The 18704-nt window shown below is 53.2% G+C and overlaps 1 protein-coding gene across 1 annotated transcript in view; it reads right to left on the bottom strand.

Annotated features, from left to right (window-relative positions):
- The window catches only part of col9a3 (collagen, type IX, alpha 3), a 170333-nt gene extending 156701 nt beyond the window's left edge, over positions 1-13632 (bottom strand). The window contains exons 1-2 of the mRNA XM_038803765.1: positions 13483-13632; positions 10290-10367 (exon numbers count right to left, since the gene is read on the bottom strand). Of these exons, the coding sequence (XP_038659693.1) occupies positions 10290-10367; positions 13483-13551 (147 nt within the window). The 5' untranslated portion in view covers positions 13552-13632. The remainder of the gene's footprint in view (positions 1-10289; positions 10368-13482) is intronic.
- Between the last annotated feature and the right edge of the window lie 5072 nt (positions 13633-18704).

An 18704-nucleotide genomic window follows, 5' to 3' on the forward strand; every position in this document is an offset into this window, starting at 1 on the left:
GCAAGTGAAACGCTGCTTAACCTGGAATACAAAGAACAAAAAAAAGGAAAAGTACAGCACAGGAACAGGCCCTTCGGCCCTCCAAGCTTGTGCCAACCATGCTGCCCATCTAAACTAAAATCTTCTACACTTCTGGGATCCGTATCCCTCTATTCCCATTCTATTCATGTATTTGTCAAGATGCCCCTTAAATGTCATTATCGTTCCTGCTTCCACCACCTCCTCCGGCAGCGAGTTCCAGGCACCCACTATCCTCTGTGTAAAAAACTTGCCTCGTACATCTCCTCTAAACGTTGCCCCTCGCACCTTAAACCTATGCCCCCTAGTGATTGACCCCTCTACCCTGGAATAAAGTCTCTGACTATCCACTCTGTCTAAGCATGGAAGAGGTAAAGGGGCAGATGTTACACCTTCTGCGATTGCATGGAAAGGTCCCAGGCAATGACCACATCCTACAGGAGAGGATCTAACCACCGCCCCTTGACATTCAATGACATAACCATTGCTGAATCCCCACAATCAACATCCTGGGGTTACCATTGATCAGAAACTGAACTGGACCCAGCCAAATAAATACTGTGGCTACCAGGGCAGGTCAAAGGCTAGGAATCCTGCAGCAAGTAACTCACCTTCTGACCCCCCCCCCCCCCCCCCCCCCCCCAAAACCTGTCCACCTTCTACAAGGCCCAAGTCAGGAGTGTGATGGAATACTCTCCACTTGCCTGGATGAGTGCAGCTCCAACAACACTCAAGAAGCTCGACACCATCCAGGACAAAGCAGCCCCGCTTGATTGCTCCTCATTCCACAAACATTCACTCCCTCCACCACCAGTATGGTGTGTACCATCTACAAGATTCATTGCAGTAACTCACTAAGGTTCGTTAGACAGCACCTTCCAAACCCATGACCACTACCATCTAGAAGGACAAGAGCAACAGATACCTGGGAACCCCAACACCTGGAGGTTCCCCTCCAAGTCACTCACCACCCTGACCTGGAAATATATCGCCGCTCCTTCACTGTTGCTGGGGTTAAATCCTGGAACTCTCTCCCTAACAGCACAATGGGTGTACCTACACCTCAGGGACTGCAGCGGTTCAAGAAGGCAACTCACCACCATCTTCTGAAGGGCAACTAGGGATGGGCAATAAATGCTGGCCTAACCAGTGATGCCCACATCCCATTCACCGGTGGGGGGGGAAATATTGGCGATGATGGTCGAGGGGAAATGGCGCCGATGATTGTGGCGGGGGGGGGGGGGGGGGGGGGGGGGGGAATGGCAGCGGTGATTCTCAGAGGGTGGGACCTGACACTGATGATTGTTGTGGACGAGGGGAATGTCGGTGATGATTGTTGGGGTGCCGGCAACGGTCTTGTATGGAGGGGGAATGCCAGAGATGATTTTGATGGGGGGGAGCGATGGGAATAGCGGTGGGGAATGGGGGGGACTAGCGCTGGGGAATACCGACAATGATTTCCGTGGGGGCGACGGTCGGGGGAAATGTCGGCAATGATTTGGGGAGGTGGGTTTTCAACGATGATTTGGGGGAGGGGGGCTGGATGCCGGCTCTGCTTGTTGGAGGCGAATACCAGCAGTGATGTTGGTGGGGGGGAATTCCAGCGATGAATCTGGGTTGGAGAGGGATATGCCAGCAATGATTTGGGTGGGGGTTGGGGGTTAATTCCAGCAATGATTTGGGTGGGGGGGGGGAATCCCGGCGATGATTGTTGGTGGGGGCATGAATTCCGGTGTGATTGTTGGGGATGGCAGGGGGAAATGCCAGTGATAATTGTTTGGGGTGTGGGGTGGAATGCCAGGGACTATTGTTGGCTGGGGGGGGGGGGGGGGAATGCAAGTGAATATTGTTGGCTGGGGGGGGGGGGGAATGCTAGCAAAATTGTTGGGGGTGGGAAATGCAAGTGAATATTGTTGGTGGGGGGTGGGGGGAATGCCGGCGATAATTGTTGGGGGGGAGGCAATGCTGGTGATGATTTTGGGGGTGTCGGTGGGGGGGGAGAGAGCCCCCCCCCATACCTGGGGGCTGTGGGCCATTAGGCCTGAGAGATGATTGGGCGCCCTTTAAAGCTGGCCCCCTGATGTCAGTGGTTACGGTGCTGCCGGAGTGATGGTGCGAAGCCAAGAGGCTCAAGATCTGAAGTGAAAACTGGTCTGTGCAGCTGGAGATCCACACGCCCGTTTTCCGTCTGAACCGGACTCTTTGCCAAATTCTGGTCAGGTTTCACTGGGAGGTGGGGGAGGGGGGGTGGGCGGGCGTTGAATATGCTTGCCAGAATAAACAACACCACTTCAAAGGGTTTATTTTGCAACCAGGAATTTCACAGTAAGGTTCAAACAGAAACGTTATAACTTCCAGTACCCTAACTCTGCAAACGAAAAAGGAGAAAAACAATTCCAAAGCTTGAAATCCAAATGTTGGTTCTGTGTTGCTGGTCTATCAATAGCCCGGCCACTGGTCACTTCAATAAATCGGTGAACATTCGGAAAAGCAAAATAAATTGATCAGTATTCACTGGTCCGGGGGCCGACCTGAGCAGCTGCGATGATCTATCCACAGATGCTGCCACCTTCTTCCCCAATGAATAATTGTCCATTTAAAAACATTGAAGAAGGACTTTGAATATCCTGAATAATACCCCATCCCACCCCTCTCCGCTATCATGCAGCAGCCAAATTTGCAGTTTATGTCTGTCATTGTGGACGGGGGTGTGTGTTGGACTGATGCCACTGTGACACAGACTGCACCGTGGAGTTCCGACATATTACAGTTTGATCTTGGTGCAATACATGCTTACCTTAAAACTATGGGCAGATTTAACCCTTTCAGTGTTGGTGAATCGAGGGAGCACCCATCTTCCTGGCCACCCTACTTTTCACTGCAGCCCATCGCGTTTGCAATGATCTCTCTTCCTATTTGCTTCAATTTTTATTTCATTCTTTGACTAATTGATGTATGACGGCAGGGTGGCACAGTGGTTAGCACTGCTGCCTCACCGCGTCAGGGACCTGGGTTCAACACTGGCCTTGGGTGACTGTCTGTGCGGAGTCTGCACTTTCTCCCTGTGTCAGTGTGGGTTTCCTCCGGCTGCTCCGGTTTCCTCCCACAGTCCAAAGATGTGCAGGATTAGGTGGATTGGTCATGCTAAATTGCCCCTTAGTGTCCAAAAGGTTAGCTGGAGTTACAGGGATAGGGAAGGGTGTGGGCCGAGGTCGGGTGTTCTTTTCAAGTGTTGGTGCGGACTCGATGGGCCGAATGGCCTCCTTCTGCACTGTAGGGATTCTATGATAAATATTGTCTCGCCTAAAAAATTGTTCACTTGCTTCTCCTGTTGCTCCCCTGATCCTTCTTGTGGAAATGGGATGCAAGTTATTTTGAAAACACTGGCCCCCTTCTTTACATCTGACGCAAGACCCAAGATTAATAACTAGAATCACACATGGAAGCAGGTCATTCTAATAGAATAACCCACATTCAGGTTCATCAACAGTGGTCCTGGAAATTCACCAACACTACGGAAAATATCTGATAATCTTTCTCCGAGGGTTTGAAATATTCTAACTGAGATATTATACAATCTAGCCTTTCGGTTGGAGATAAATGATTATTTGAATGAGATGGGGGTGTTCTTTCCCCCCCCCCACACGCTCGGGCACTGCAATCCAGATCCTAACCACCATGACCTTGAAGGGCCTCCTCATGTCTCTGTTGGTACCTGTGCCAATCACCTTACATTGCCCCCCCCTGGCTCTGGGCACCAAAGGGAACAGTTTCTCCCCATCTGCTCTGACCAGACCTCTCATGATTTTGAAATGAAAATGAAATGAAAATCGCTTATTGTCACAAGTAGGCTTCAATGAAGTTACTGTGAAAAGCCCCTAGTCGCCACATTCCGGCGCCTGTCCGGGGAGGCTGGTACGGGAATCGAACCGTGCTGCTGGCCTGCCTTGGTCTGCTTTAAAAGCCAGCGATTTAGCCCGGTGAGCTAAACCAGCCCCTCTCAACCTTCTCCGATGAAAACAATCCTAGCTTCTCCAATCTATCCGACCAAAGTGGAATCCCTCATTCCAGGAACCATCCTGGTCAATGCTTTCTGCACCTTCCCTGGAACCTTTGCATCCTTAGTAAAGTGCAGTGCCCAGAATCGGGATTCCACTTCAAGCCAACCGGAATTTTATAAAGTTTCACCATTACTTCCTCGCTTTTGTACTCACATCTGTATTTATAAAGCCCAGGGGCCGGATTCTCCGATTTCCTGATGCAGGCGTGGGAACTGTGGCATTTTACAACTGGAAATTTGGCTCAAAACGGCCATTGATTCTCTGTCTGGTGGGGGGGGGGGGGGGGGGGGGGGGGGGGGGGGGGGGGCTAGCAGGCAGGCAGCGTAGAGAACCCGGCTCTAGCTGCCGATACGGCTGGAGAATTGCCGGGTCCATGGCTGCGCATGCGCACGGCGGCGGTCTGGAGCGGCGGGACCGTGCGGCATGGCGCCGGCTACACACGGACCCAACCTGCCAAATAGGGCTCGCGAGCCCTGGACCACCCACCAACAGTGCCCCCAGCCCCTGCCAAAGTCCCCCCTGCCCGTGGATCGGCCCTCCCCCGACTGTGGCAGTGCTGGACTCATTCCACATCCCCCACGCCGAGTTGCCGACAAATAACAGCATGAGAAACCCACGCCATCGGAAACTCGGCTGGTCGGGGCTGAGCATCGGGGGGAGGGCTTCAGGCAACATCCTGAGGCCGTCAATACAGCGTGCAGCGTACTCCTAGAGTATGCCACTTTGGAGGGGCGGAGCATCATGAATTGGCGCTGCCCCCGATTTTGGTGCGAACGTTGATTCTCCGACCGATTGCCGAACGCGATTTAGGCTTTGGCGACTGGAGATTTCTGCCCCAGATACCTGTATATCTTTTCAAACACTTTCTATTTCTGCCCTACAGTCTTCAACAATTTGTGCACCTATACCCCAGATCCCTTTAAAATGATCCCTTTATTTTATATTGTCTCTGCTCATTCTTCCTGCCAAAGTGTATCACATTTCTCTGCATTAAGTGTCATCTACCACTTGTCTCCCCATTCCACCAGCCTGTCTGTGTACTCTTGCAATCCTTCACCAATCTCCTCACGGTCCACAATATTTCCCTGATTTGTTACAAATTGTGAAACTGTGCCCAGCCCACCCAAGTCTAGATCATTAATATAGATCAAGAAAAGCAGTGATCCTAACACTGACCCCTGAGGAACCCCACTATACCTCCTCTCATTCTGAAAAAGATCCATTTTCTGTCACTCAACCAACCTCATACTCACGCTGCCACTTCCTATTTGATGGGCTTTGCTGACATATCGCTGGGTGCCACTTTACCAAGCTTCTTTTGAAAATCCATATACACCACGTTTACCACATTACCCTCATCGACCCTCTCTGCTATCTCATCAAGAAAATCAACCAAGTTAAGTGAAGCACAATTTCCCTTAAACATACTCATGCTGGCTTTCGTTAATCCACATTCGTCCACGTGACAGTTAATTTTGTCCTGGATTGTCATTTCTACAGATTTCCCACCATCAAGGTTAAACAGCCTGTCCTGGAGTTATTTTTTTAAAAAAAATTTAGAGTACCCAATTCATTTTTTCCAATTGCGGGGCAATTTTAGCATGACCAATCCATCTAGCCTGCACACCTTTGGGTTGTTGGGGCGAAACCCACGCAAACACGGGGAGAATGTGCAAACTCCACACGGACAGTGACCCAGAGCCGAGATTCAGACCTGGGACCTCGGCGCCGTGAGGCAACAGTGCTAACACACTGCGCCACCGTACTGCTCTGTGTCCTGTAGTTATGCTGTTTAGCCAGAAACCCGTTAGGCATTGTGAAAGTGTAAGGTGAGGCAAATGGTTCAATTCTAAAGGGATCAAGTTATTACTTAATGAGAAGAATCTCATAACTGGCAAGTTTAGCTACAATCCTTTTGAGTTATGAAGGGAGTTTTGATATCTATTTTTTTTTTAAATTTAGATTACCCAATTATTTTTTCCAATTAAGGGGCAATTTAGCGTGGCCAATCCACCTACTCTGCACATTTTTGGGTTGTGGGGGCGAAACTCACGCAGACATGGGGAGAATGTGCAAACTCCACACGGACAGTGACCCAGAGCCGGGATCGAACCTGGGACCTCAGCGCCGTGAGGCGGTTGTGCTAACCACTAGGCCACCGTGCTGCCCCTGATATTTATTTTTGATCATACACCATCAGGTCTAACTTGGAATTGGAAGAGTCCTGGGATCCGAAGCGAATGATTGGGATTTTGACTGTGTTGCCCTGTTAGAACTTAGAACATAGAACATTACAGCGCAGTACAGGCCCTTCGGCCCCCGATGTTGCGCCGACCTGTGAAACCACTCTAAAGCCTATCTACACTATTATAGAACATTGAACTGTTTGTGTTGGAGAATGGGGTTATCAGTGGGTTAAAGACTGTATTAGGATGAAAGCATTTAAATAGGAAAGACACCAAACCTCATTGGAATGAATATACATTTTGAGACATTATCATGTTTTGTGTGCATTTCTGTTCAGCACTGATCACTACTCATTTTATGATGAGAGTTTTGTTAAATAAAGAACTGGGACCAATGTTGCATAATTGTGTTTTAATATTGAATAGTCTGAGCCTATATTCCCTAGAGGTGAGAAGATTGAGAGGCAATCTGGTTGAAATTCTCAAGGGGTTTGACAGGGGAGATGCTGGGAGGCTGTTTCCCATTGGTGGGGAATCTAGGGTCAGAAAAAGAGATTGCCCATTTTGGGTGGTGATGGGGAGAAATGTCTTGACATAGAGGACAGTAAAAAGTCTTACAACACCAGGTTAAAGTCAAACAGGTTTGTTTCAAACACTAGCTTTCGGAGCACTGCTTCATTCACCTGAGGAAGGAGCAGTGCTCCGAAAGCTCGTGTTTGAAACAAACCTGTTGGACTTTAACCTGGTGTTGTAAGACTTCTTACTGTGCCCACCCCAGTCCAACGCCAGCATCTCCACATCTTGACATAGGGGGTTATGAATATTTGCAGTCTATCCCAGAGATCTGTGTGTGCTCAGTCCGTCAGAACAAGCAAGGCTGGGATGGATAGGGTTTTGGGTATTAAAAGTGAGTTGAGAGGCATGGGGATGCTGCTGCAAGCTGGAGTTGAGGTAAGGTTTCAGCCATGGTCACACAGAATGGTAAAGCAGGGGATCGAGGGGGTAGCTCTCACAGTCACCAACCGAGCTGAATAACTGCTTCCTGCTTTAGGGGCAACATTTAGGGTGAATCCCTAATCTGTCAGGAGGGCGTTGCCTATGGGGCGGGGTTTACTCCTCTGGCGAACAGCCCCTCCTGTAGCTGCTCCATTGGAATAGCATCTTACCCCTTCTGCCAACCCCCCCCCCCCCCCCCCCCCCACCCCTCCCCCAAACCCACAACCATTCAGTCAATACTGAACTCTAACAAACAGGTTAATGGACCTTGAACCCGGGGCAAAGGAGGACTGAGTGTGAAATGTATTAGACCTTCTCTCTCTCTGTGGGGTTATCACAAGGCTGTCTATTCAATTGTTTCCATTTAATGTGAGACGTGGAATTGTTGCTGCTGGCCTGAGGGCTACTGGCCTGAGTGAGGCTGCTGGGCTGAGGGCTACTGGCCTGAGGGCTACTGGCCTGAGGGCTACTGGCCTGAGGGCTACTGGCCTGAGGCTGCTGGCCTGAGTGAGGCTGCTGGGCTGAGTGAGGCTGCTGGGCTGAGTGAGGCTGCTGGGCTGAGGGCTACTGGCCTGAGAGAGGCTGCTGGCCTGAGGGAGGCTGCTGGCCTGAGGCTGCTGGCCTGAGGCTGCTGGCCTGAGTGAGGCTGCTGGCCTGAGGCTGCTGGCCTGAGGCTGCTGGCCTGAGGCTGCTGGCCTGAGTGAGGCTGCTGGCCTGAGTGAGGCTGCTGGCCTGAGGCTGCTGGCCTGAGTGAGGCTGCTGGCCTGAGTGAGGCTGCTGGCCTGAGGCTGCTGGCCTGAGGGCTACTGGCCTGAGTGAGGCTGCTGGCCTGAGGCTGCTGGCCTGAGTGAGGCTACTGGCCTGAGGCTGCTGGCCTGAGTGAGGCTGCTGGCCTGAGTGAGGCTGCTGGCCTGAGGCTGCTGGCCTGAGTGAGGCTGCTGGCCTGAGGCTGCTGGCCTGAGTGAGGCTGCTGGCCTGAGGCTGCTGGCCTGAGTGAGGCTGCTGGCCTGAGGCTGCTGGCCTGAGTGAGGCTGCTGGCCTGAGGCTGCTGGCCTGAGTGAGGCTGCTGGCCTGAGGGAGGCTGCTGGCCTGAGGCTGCTGGCCTGAGTGAGGCTGCTGGCCTGAGGGCTACTGGCCTGAGTGAGGCTGCTGGCCTGAGGCTGCTGGCCTGAGGCTGCTGGCCTGAGTGAGGCTGCTGGCCTGAGGCTGCTGGCCTGAGTGAGGCTGCTGGCCTGAGTGAGGCTGCTGGCCTGAGGCTGCTGGCCTGAGGCTGCTGGCCTGAGGCTGCTGGCCTGAGTGAGGCTGCTGGCCTGAGGCTGCTGGCCTGAGGCTGCTGGCCTGAGGGCTACTGGCCTGAGTGAGGCTGCTGGGCTGAGGCTGCTGGCCTGAGGCTGCTGGCCTGAGTGAGGCTGCTGGCCTGAGTGAGGCTGCTGGCCTGAGGCTGCTGGCCTGAGTGAGGCTGCTGGCCTGAGGCTGCTGGCCTGAGGCTGCTGGCCTGAGGCTGCTGGCCTGAGTGAGGCTGCTGGCTTGAGGCTGCTGGCCTGAGGCTGCTGGCCTGAGGCTGCTGGCCTGAGTGAGGCTGCTGGCCTGAGGCTGCTGGCCTGAGTGAGGCTGCTGGCCTGAGGCTGCTGGCCTGAGTGAGGCTGCTGGCCTGAGGCTGCTGGCCTGAGTGAGGCTGCTGGCCTGAGGCTGCTGGCCTGAGGCTGCTGGCCTGAGTGAGGCTGCTGGGCTGAGTGAGGCTGCTGGGCTGAGTGAGGCTGCTGGCCTGAGGCTGCTGGCCTGAGTGAGGCTGCTGGCCTGAGTGAGGCTGCTGGCCTGAGTGAGGCTGCTGGCCTGAGTGAGGCTGTTGGCCTGAGTGAGGCTGCTGGTCTGAGTGAGGCTGCTGGCCTGAGTGAGGCTGCTGGCCTGAGGCTGCTGGCCTGAGTGAGGCTGCTGGCCTGAGGCTGTTGCCCCCCCCCTCCCTGTGCCAGTCCCCCCCTCCCTCCCTGTGCCAGTCCCCCCTCCCTGTGCCAGTCCCCCCTCCCTCCCTGTGCCAGTCCCCCCTCCCTGTGCCAGTCCCCCCCTCCCTGTGCCAATCCCCCCCACCCTGTGCCAGTCCCCCTCCCTGTGCCAGTCCCCCTTCCCTCCCTGTGCCAGTCCCCCCTCCCTGTGCCAGTCCCCCCTCCCTGTGCCAGTCCCCCCTCCCTGTGCCAGTCCCCCCTCCCTCCCTGTGCCAGTCCCCCCTCCCCGTGCCAGTCCCCCCTCCCTCCCTGTGCCAGTCCCCCCTCCCCGTGCCAGTCCCCCCCTCCCTCCCTGTGCCAGTCCCCCCTCCCTCCCTGTGCCAGTCCCCCCTCCCCGTGCCAGTCCCCCCTCCCTCCCTGTGCCAGTCCCCCCTCCCTCCCTGTGCCAGTCCCCCCTCCCTGTGCCAGTCCCCCATCCCTCCCTGTGCCAGTCCCCCCTCCCTCCCTGTGTGAGTCCCCCCCTGTGCCAGTCCCCCCCTCCCTCCCTGTGCCAGTCCCCCCTCCCTCCCTGTGCCAGTCCCCCCTGTGCCAGTCCCCCCTCCCTCCCTGTGCCAGTCCCCCCTCCCTCCCTGTGCCAGTCCCCCCTCCCTCCCTGTGCCAGTCCCCCCCTGTGCCAGTCCCCCCCTGTGCCAGTCCCCCCTCCCTCCCTGTGCCAGTCCCCCCTCCCTGTGCCAGTCCCCCCTCCCTCCCTGTGCCAGTCCCCCCCTCCCTCCCTGTGCCAATCCCCCCTCCCTCCCTGTGCCAGTCCCCCCCCTGTGCCAGTCCCCCCCCTCCCTGTGCCAGTCCCCCCCTGTGCCAGTCCCCCCCTGTGCCAGTCCCCCCCCCCTGTGACAGTCCCCCCCTCCCCCCCGTGCCAGTCCCCCCCTCCCTCCCTGTGCCAGTCCCCCCTCCCTCCCTGTGCCAGTCCCCCCTCCCTCCCTGTGCCAGTCCCCCCTCCCTGTGCCAGTCCCCCTCCCCGTGCCAGTCCCCCTCCCTCCCTGTGCCAGCCCCCCCCCCCCCCCCCGTGCCTCCACATGGAAGTTACTCACATCAGTGCCGTCCTTGCCCGGGGGTCCCGTAGGTCCATTTGAGCCGAGAGGTTCTGAAGCCACATCGATAATCGGCACCTGGGGGAAGCCGAGGAGAGGAGCCGGTGGCTGATTAGTCCATCTCGGTACATCAAAGCTTGGCATTAAATACACAGGAAGATCCCATTGCCGGGACTCGGGCCAATCATCCCCAACCCGGAGGGGGGGGGGGGGGGGTCCGTCCTCAAAGTCGGAGGAATTCATCACCAGCTCTTGGGAGGGGGCTCCCGGCGGGGTATCGGGAATCGGGCGGGATATCGGGAATCGGGCACCAATCGGGAGGGGTATCGGACTGGGTATCGATCTTTCCCCGGCGGGGTATCGGGAATCGGGCGGGGTATCGGGAATCGGGCGGGGTATCGGGAATCGGGCACCAATCGGGAGGGGTATCGGACTGGGTATCGATCTTTCCCCGGCGGGGTATCGGGAATCGGGCGGGGTATCGGGAATCGGGCGGGGTATCGACCTCCGCATCGCGGGGTTCCCGGGCTTGATTTTGGGGAGAAATCGAGTTGAGTATCGGGGTTCAAGCGGGAGGTGGGTGTCAGGGGCTCCTGGGATGGTTATTGCGATGTATCGGGAGCTTTGGGCACTCGCTATCGGGGAAATATCGAACAGGTATCGCGGGGCTCTGGGCTGGGCATCGGGGGAATATCGAACAGGTATCGCGGGGCTCTGGGCTGGGTATCGGGAATGTATCGGATTCAGTATGGGTGACTCTCTGGGCTGGTATCGGACAGGGTTCAGACCGCGATCCAGATTTAATATTAATGGAGAAACTCCTGCAATTAATTTTTACAAAAACGATTCCAGTTTTTATTGAAAGTTTAGAAACAGCGAATTATGTCCCAACATCAGAAAGTAAAAGAAGCGGCAGAGACAGAGAGACTGGTCCCCCCGGCCAGGGGGCAGGGTGTAGACAGACAGGGGGTCTCACCCCCCCCCCCCCCCATCCCACTTCTATAGGGGTCTGGGGGAGTCTGCCCCCTACAGGGGTCTGGGGGAGTCTTCCCCCTACAGGGGTCTGGGGGAATCTGCCCCCTACAGGGGTCTGGGGGAGTCTGCCCCCTATAGGGGTTTGGGGGAGTCTGCCCCCTACAGGGGTCTGGGGGAGTCTGCCCCCCCCCCCCCCCCATAGGGGTCTGGGGGAGTCTGCCCCCTATAGGGGTCTGGGGGAGTCTGCCCCCCTATAGGGGTCTCGGATACACCCCCCCACCCTATAGGGGTCTGGGGGAGTCTGCCCCCTACAGGGGTCTGGGGGAGTCTGCCCCCCCCCTATAGGGGTCTGGGGGGGCCTGGGACACCCCCCCCCCCCACCCTATAGGGGTCTGGGGGAGTCTGCCACTTCCTATAGGGGTCTGGGGGAGTCTGCCCCCCCCCCCCCCCCATAGGGGTCTGGGGGAGTCTGGGACCTCCCCTCCCTTATAGGGGTCTGAGGGAGGCTGCCCCCCCCCCCCACCCCACAAGGTTTCTCTTGTGAACAATCAGATGTCTGAAGTCTAGACCCCGTGGGGACACTCGTCCCTCACCAGACATTTGGGTTCCCGTACCAGCCTCCCCGAACAGGCACAGGAATGTGGCGAGTAGGGGCTTTTTCACAGTAACTTCATTGAAGCCTACTCGTGACAATAAGTGATTATTATTAATAGTCTTTGCAGGGAATGGGAATGGGATGTAAGAGGTGCCATAGGGAGGGGTCCAGGGGGGCAGTGGGGCAGACCCAACGGTACATTCCAAAAGAAAATTGGATAAATAATGAAATGAAGACGGTTTTGGGGGGTGTGGGGAGAGGAGCTGGCGGGCCAGCAGGCTGCGATGGGCAGAATGGCCCTCATGCGCTGCCTGGTCCTATCCCCAGTGTTAATGAGGTCCTGGGCCAGGGCCGGGGGGTCCCTCTGTGCACACAGCCCTGTCCCCTTAGCCTGGGCTATTGCTCAGTTTGAACCTGCGAATTATTCCAAATCCCACATGGTGAGGGAGAGGGAAGGAGGCCGGGAACAAAGGTCTGATTGTGGCAGAGGTGAGAGGCAAGCCACGCTGACAACATTCCGAAGGCTGGGAGGAAATGGAGAGGGAGACAGCGGCTCAATTATCCTCGCCTTCCAATACAACCCGTTACTAATAAAATCCCCAGGAATAACGGAATGGGAATAACTGGGAAAGTCTTCATAAATAAACACTCAACCTGGTCAAACCTCTCGCCATCAACTGGACCCGGCTCAGTAAAGACAGCGATTGTAATCCTCAAATTCCTAAAGTCACTGACACATCCCGAATAACCTTCAAACGAACTGTCCAACTGTGTCCCTCTCCGCCCCCTGTGTCTCTCTCTTCCCTCTGTGTCCCTCTCCTCCCCCTATGTCCCTCTCCTCCCCCTGTGTCCCTCTCCTTCTCCTGTGTCCCTCTCCTTCCCCTGTGTCCCTCTCCTCCCCCTGTGTCCCTCTCCTTCCCCTGTGTCCCTCTCCTTCCCCTGTGTCCCTCTCCTCTCCCTGTGTCCCTCTCCTTCCCCTGTGTCCCTCTCCTTCCCCTGTGTCCCTCTCCTCCTGTGTCCCTCTCCTTCCTCTGTGTCCCTCTCCTCCCCCTGTGTCCCTCTCCTTCCCCTGTGTCCCTCTCCTTCCCCTGTGTCCCTCTCCTCCTGTGTCCCCCTCCTCCCCTGTGTCCCTCTCCTCCCCCTGTGTCCCTCTCCTCCCCCTGTGTCCCTCTCCTCCTGTGTCCCTCTCCTCTCCCTGTGTCCCTCTCCTCCCCCTGTGTCCCTCTCCTTCCTCTGTGTCCCTCTCCTTCCCGTGTCCCTCTCCTTCCCCTGTGTCCCTCTCCTCCTGTGTCCCTCTCCTTCCTCTGTGTCCCTCTCCTTCCTCTGTGTCCCTCTCCTCCCCCTGTGTCCCTCTCCTTCTCCTGTGTCCCTCTCCTTCTCCTGTGTCCCTCTCCTTCTCCTGTGTCCCGGTCAATCAATCCATCTCCTCAATTCAAAGGGAATTTGCTACTTTCACACATGCACAAGAGGATCAAACACCTTTAATGGGGAAGACCTATCTCCCGACGATCGATATCAATGATTATCTGATGCTCCAATATCCCCCCCAGCGGTTAGCGAGGGTTAACTTCCCCAATGCAAGAGGATGGGGCTGCCCCCCAGAGTGGAGCAGCTCTCTCTTACCTGGGCTCGGGAGGATGAGAGGAGGGGAGACATTAAGAGCAGCCCCACTAGTGCTGAGATCGCGGCCATGGTCCCCTTGCCGACCTTTCTCTCAGCTCCTGGTTAATGCGTTGCACTCTGGATCCACAGAGAAGCCAGAGGCTGCAGAGGCAGCCAGTCCCCCCCCCCCCCCCCCCCCCCCCCTCTCTCCCTGATTGACAGGAGAGGCTGGGGTAGAGGCGAGGGGCGGAGGCTGCCTTGGCTGGGAGCAGCTTGGGGCCACAGTCAGATCCTGGCTGCTGGAGAGGATCAGCCAGGGTTTCAGCACAGAGAGCAGCTAACGGCAGACTGCCTGAGCTTGGTAAGGTGTCCCAGATAGACAGGATCTAACAGAGTTCCAGGCGCAAATATAAAGAGGAGAAAGAGGTGGTTTGAAAGGAGGGATGGAGTTTTTATTTATTCCTTCACGGGGTGTGGGCATCGCTGAGGAGACCAGCATTTATTGCCCATTCCCTAATTGCCCCTTGACAAGGTGGTGCTGAGCTGTAGGTGCACCCACCGTGCTGTCAGGGAGGGAGTTGCAGGAAATTGACCCAGCCACAGTGAGACCATTCCAGAGCACAGGTGACTGAAAGCAGGGTTAGAAACATAGGAAATAGGAGCAGGAGGAGGCCATTCGGCCCTTCGAGCCCGCCCTGCCATTCATTATGATCATGGCCGATCATCCGACTCAATAACCTAATGGTTGCTGATGGAGAGGTGGAGAGAATGCTCCAAAGGGGGAATAGTGAGTGGAACTCAGCCATCATTGATGCACCGGTATTGGGATGGGACAGAAGTGACCCATTGGGCTGGGGTTAACAGGAAACTCGGGTCTCAGCAGATAGGATAACGCAGAGATCACAAAAACTTTCAACTGGCGATTGGAGAGGAGAGTCGAATAACAGTCAGAAATTGTGGTGTCGGTGCCACAGGTAAAGAACGCTAAAAGATGTGAAGTTATTAAACCAGGGAGGAGAAATTGTGAATCATATTAGAGTTGAGGGACGGGTGTGTCACAAATAAGCATTCCTTATAAAAACACACAGGGTATATAAATAGGAAGATATGGAGCAGGTTCCGAGCCAGGCCATTCAGCCCCTCGAGCCTGTTCCCCATTCAATCACATCATGGTTAATCTGATTGTAACGTCAACTCCAATTCCTGTCTATCCACGATAACCTTTCACCCCTTGTTAATCAAGGATCCATCTACCTCTGCCTGAGGAATATTCAAAGTCTCGGCTTCCATTGTCTTTTGAGGAAGAAAGTTCCGGAAACTCACAACCCTCTGGGAAAAAAATCCTCCTCATCTCTGTCACAAATGGGGGACCCCTTATTTTTAAACAATGACCCTGAGTTCTAGAACAAGAGGAAACATCCTCTCCACATCCACCCTGTCAATACCCCTCAGGATCCTAAAGGTTTCAATCAAGTTGCCTCTTTGTTAAACTCCAGTGAATACGAACCAAACTGTCCAACCATTTCTCAGTAAGAGGTCTTACAACAGCAGGTTAAAGTCCAACAGGTTTGTTTCAAACACGAGCTTTCGGAGCACTGCTCCTTCCTCAGGGTCAAGGTCACCTGAGGAAGGAGCTGTGCTCCGAAAGCTAGTGTTTGAAACAAACCTGTTGGACTTTAACCTGGTGCTGTAAGACTTCTTACTGTGCTCACCCCAGTCCAACGCCGGCATCTCCACATCATGGCAACCATTTCTCATAAGACAGACCACCCATCCCTGGTATATAATGAACTGCTTCTGTCGCATTTACTTATTTCATTAAATAAGGAGACCAGTACTGTACACAATACTCCAGATGTGGTCACACCAGTGCCTGGTACAACTGAAGCATAACCTCCCCACATTTGTGTTCAATTCCCCTCACAATAAACAATAACATCCGATTATCCTTCCTAGTTAATTGCTGTACCTATATAGCAGCCTTTTGTGATTCATGCACTAGGACACCCAGATCCCTCTCCACCTCAGAACTCTGCATATCTCCCACCATTTAGATAATACATTTTTATTCTTCCTGCCAAAATGGGCATTACACATTTTTCCACATTATACTCTATTTGCCAGATCTTTGTCCACTCTCTTAACCTGTCGATGTCCCTTTGTATCTTCCAATGTGCTCTTCACAATTTACTTTCCTACCTTTCTTTGCATTGACAGCAAATTTCACAACTGTCCCTCCAACCCCTTTATCCAGGTCAATGTTGAGGTTCCTGCACTGATTCCTGTGGTACACCACTTGACCAATCCTGCCAACAGGACAAAGACAAAGACGGGGCAACATGGTAGCATAGTGGTAGGGCAGCATGGTAGCATTGTCGTTAGCACAATTGCTTCACAGGTCCAGGGTCCCAAGTTCGATTCCCGGCTTGGGTCACTGTCTGTGCGGAGTCTGCACGTACTCCCCGTGTGTGCGTGGGTTTCCTCCGGGTGCTCCGGTTTCCTCCCACAGTCCAAAGATGTGCAGGTTAGGTGGATTGGCCATGCTAAATTACCCTTAGTGTCCAAAATTGCCCTTAGTATTGGGTGGGGTTGCTGGGTTATGGGGATAGTGTGGAGGTGTGGGCTTGTGTAGGGTGCTCTTTCCAAGAGCCAGTGCTGACTCGATGAGCCGAATAGCCTCCTTCTGCATTGTAAATTCTATAGTTCTATGATGATTCTATGCCAACTCTGTTTCCTGTTAGCAAGCCAGACTTCAATCCATGCCAATATGCTACTCCCTACAGAGGGCAGCATGGTGGTGCAGTGGTTAGCACTGCTACCTCATGGTGCCGAGGACCCGGGTTCAATCCAGGCCCCGGGTCACTGTCCCTGTGGAGTTTGCATATTGTCTAATTGGGTCTCACCCCCACAACCCAAAGATGTGCAGGGTAGGTGGATTGGCTATGCTAAATTGCCCCTTAATTGGAAAAACAGAGGGAAAAAAATGTTAACCTCATGAGCTATTATTTTCTGCAATAATCATTGATACGGCACCTTATCAAATGCCTTCTGGAACAGTAAGTATAGCACATCCACCAGTTCCCCTTTATCCACAGCACATGTGACTTCTTCATAGAACTCCAATAAATTGGTTAAAGGCGGGGCTGGATCCTCCACTGTCGGGATTCTCCATTTCACTGGCAGTTAGGGGATTTCCCGATGGTATGGAAACCCCATTGACCGGCTGGCAGGTCAGAGAATCCCGCCCATGATTTCCCTTTCGCAAAACCATGTTTAAAATAAATCCTCGTTTGAAAAGCAAGTATATTTGCGTCCTGGGGTGCAATTAAAGTATCGTAAAAAAAAAAGCGTGGGCTAATGGAATGTTGTTCTGATTACTGGGATTCCCTGTGGAGTTAATTAGATTTCAGTTTGGTAAGTTGATGTCATTGCTGGCTGGAGCATTTTACATCAGGCATTTTACAGGGAAAGCAAATCAATGGAATTCCAGCTGAAGCCGTGACCAGAAGTCAAGCAGTTTGCAATTCAGTTAAAAGATATGGCTGCAGAAAGAAGAGCAGTGTGGTTTGAAAGGTGAACAAACTAACCGCCAATACTTCCTCAGGAAATGAAGGAAATTCGGCATGTCCACATTAACTCTTACCGACTTTTACAGATGCACCATAGAAAGCATCCTATCGGGCTGCATCACAGCCTGGTATGGCAACTGCTCGGCCCAGGACCGCAAGGAACTTCAGAGAGTCGTGAACACAGCCCAGTCCATCACACAAACCTGCCTCCCATCCATTGATTCCATCTACACCTCCCGCTGCCGGGGGAAAGCGGGCAGCATAATTAAAGACCCCTCCCATCCGGCTTACTCACTCTTCCAACTTCTTCCATCGGGCAGGAGATACAAAAGTCTGAGAACACACATGAACAGACTTAAAAACAGCTTCTTCCCTGCTGTTAGCAGACTCCTAAACGGCCCTCTTATGGACTGAACTCATTAACACTACACCCCCGTTTGCTTCACCCGATGCCGGTGTTATGTAGTTAAATTGTGTACCTTGTGTTGCCCTATTATGTATTTTCTTTTATTTCCTTTTCTTTTCATGTACTTAATGATCTGTTGAGCTGCTCGCAGAAAAATACTTTTCACTGTACCTTGGTACACGTGACAATAAACAAAATCCAATCCAATCAAAACAGCTTCTCAAGAAATGCAGCCAGAGTTTCTGCATGGGTCTGACAGGAGTCAGATCTAATCTTTAAAGCAGTATCAAAAGATCTCTCTTTCTGAAAGAACATCTCTGTAAAGCAAGTATTACTCTGTGCCATTGCTAGATAAAGTGGATTGAGAGATGAGATGAGGTTTGGTCTTGTTGTTTAAGCGGGAATAAAGATGGCAGCTAAGGGTATCGAGTAGCATTGTTTAAGGGGTAATTGGAAGTAATTTTCTGGTGTGATGTTAAAGATATTTTAATACGGGGCAGCACGGTGGCACAGTGGTTAGCATTGCTGCCTACGACGCTGAGGATCTGGGTTCGAATCCCGGCCCTGGGTCACTGTCTGTGAGGAGTTTGCACATTCTCCCCGTGTCTGCGTGGGTTTCGCCCCCACAACCCAAAAGATGTACAGGATAGGTGGATTGGCCACTTTAAATTGCCCCTTAATTGGAAAAAATAATTGGGTACTCTAAATTTTAAAAAAAAGAAAAAAAAGATATTTTAATACTGTGTTAGTAATAAAGTTTGTTTAAATTTTAATTTACCGTATCCCTATTTCTTCGTGAACTCTCTGCTGGAATGAGGTCTCCTTTCCTCAGTCTTACACAATTAAAATAAAATATTGGGGTTTCTGTCCCGTATCTGAGTCACCGTTAGGGTCTGCTCTGGGATCGTAAAACAGCCTAATAGTGGGTGAACATTATGTAATAATGATCAAGTTCAGTGCATTGATTGAAAGGGAGAAACCTAACTTAAAATTCTCGATTTATGTGAGGCTGATTTTCAAGAGGCTGTCCACAGTAAACCGAACATTTAGAAGATTTGATCAAAGTTTTTATGATGTCCAGGGAACAGAAAATTAGAGCCAGATCCTTCAAGGTTGAAGTTAGCAGAAATCTGGAGTTCTCTTCCGCAAATAACAATTGGTTCTAGATTGGCTGTTAATTTAGATCCCAAGTCGATCGATTTTTGTTCTGAAAAAGCGTTGAGGAAGAAGGGACAAAGATGGGTATATGGAGTTAGATCATAATCAGC

The sequence above is a fragment of the Scyliorhinus canicula genome, chromosome 7 (assembly GCF_902713615.1).
Source record: "Scyliorhinus canicula chromosome 7, sScyCan1.1, whole genome shotgun sequence".
In the NCBI taxonomy this organism is placed as follows: Eukaryota; Metazoa; Chordata; class Chondrichthyes; order Carcharhiniformes; family Scyliorhinidae; genus Scyliorhinus; species Scyliorhinus canicula.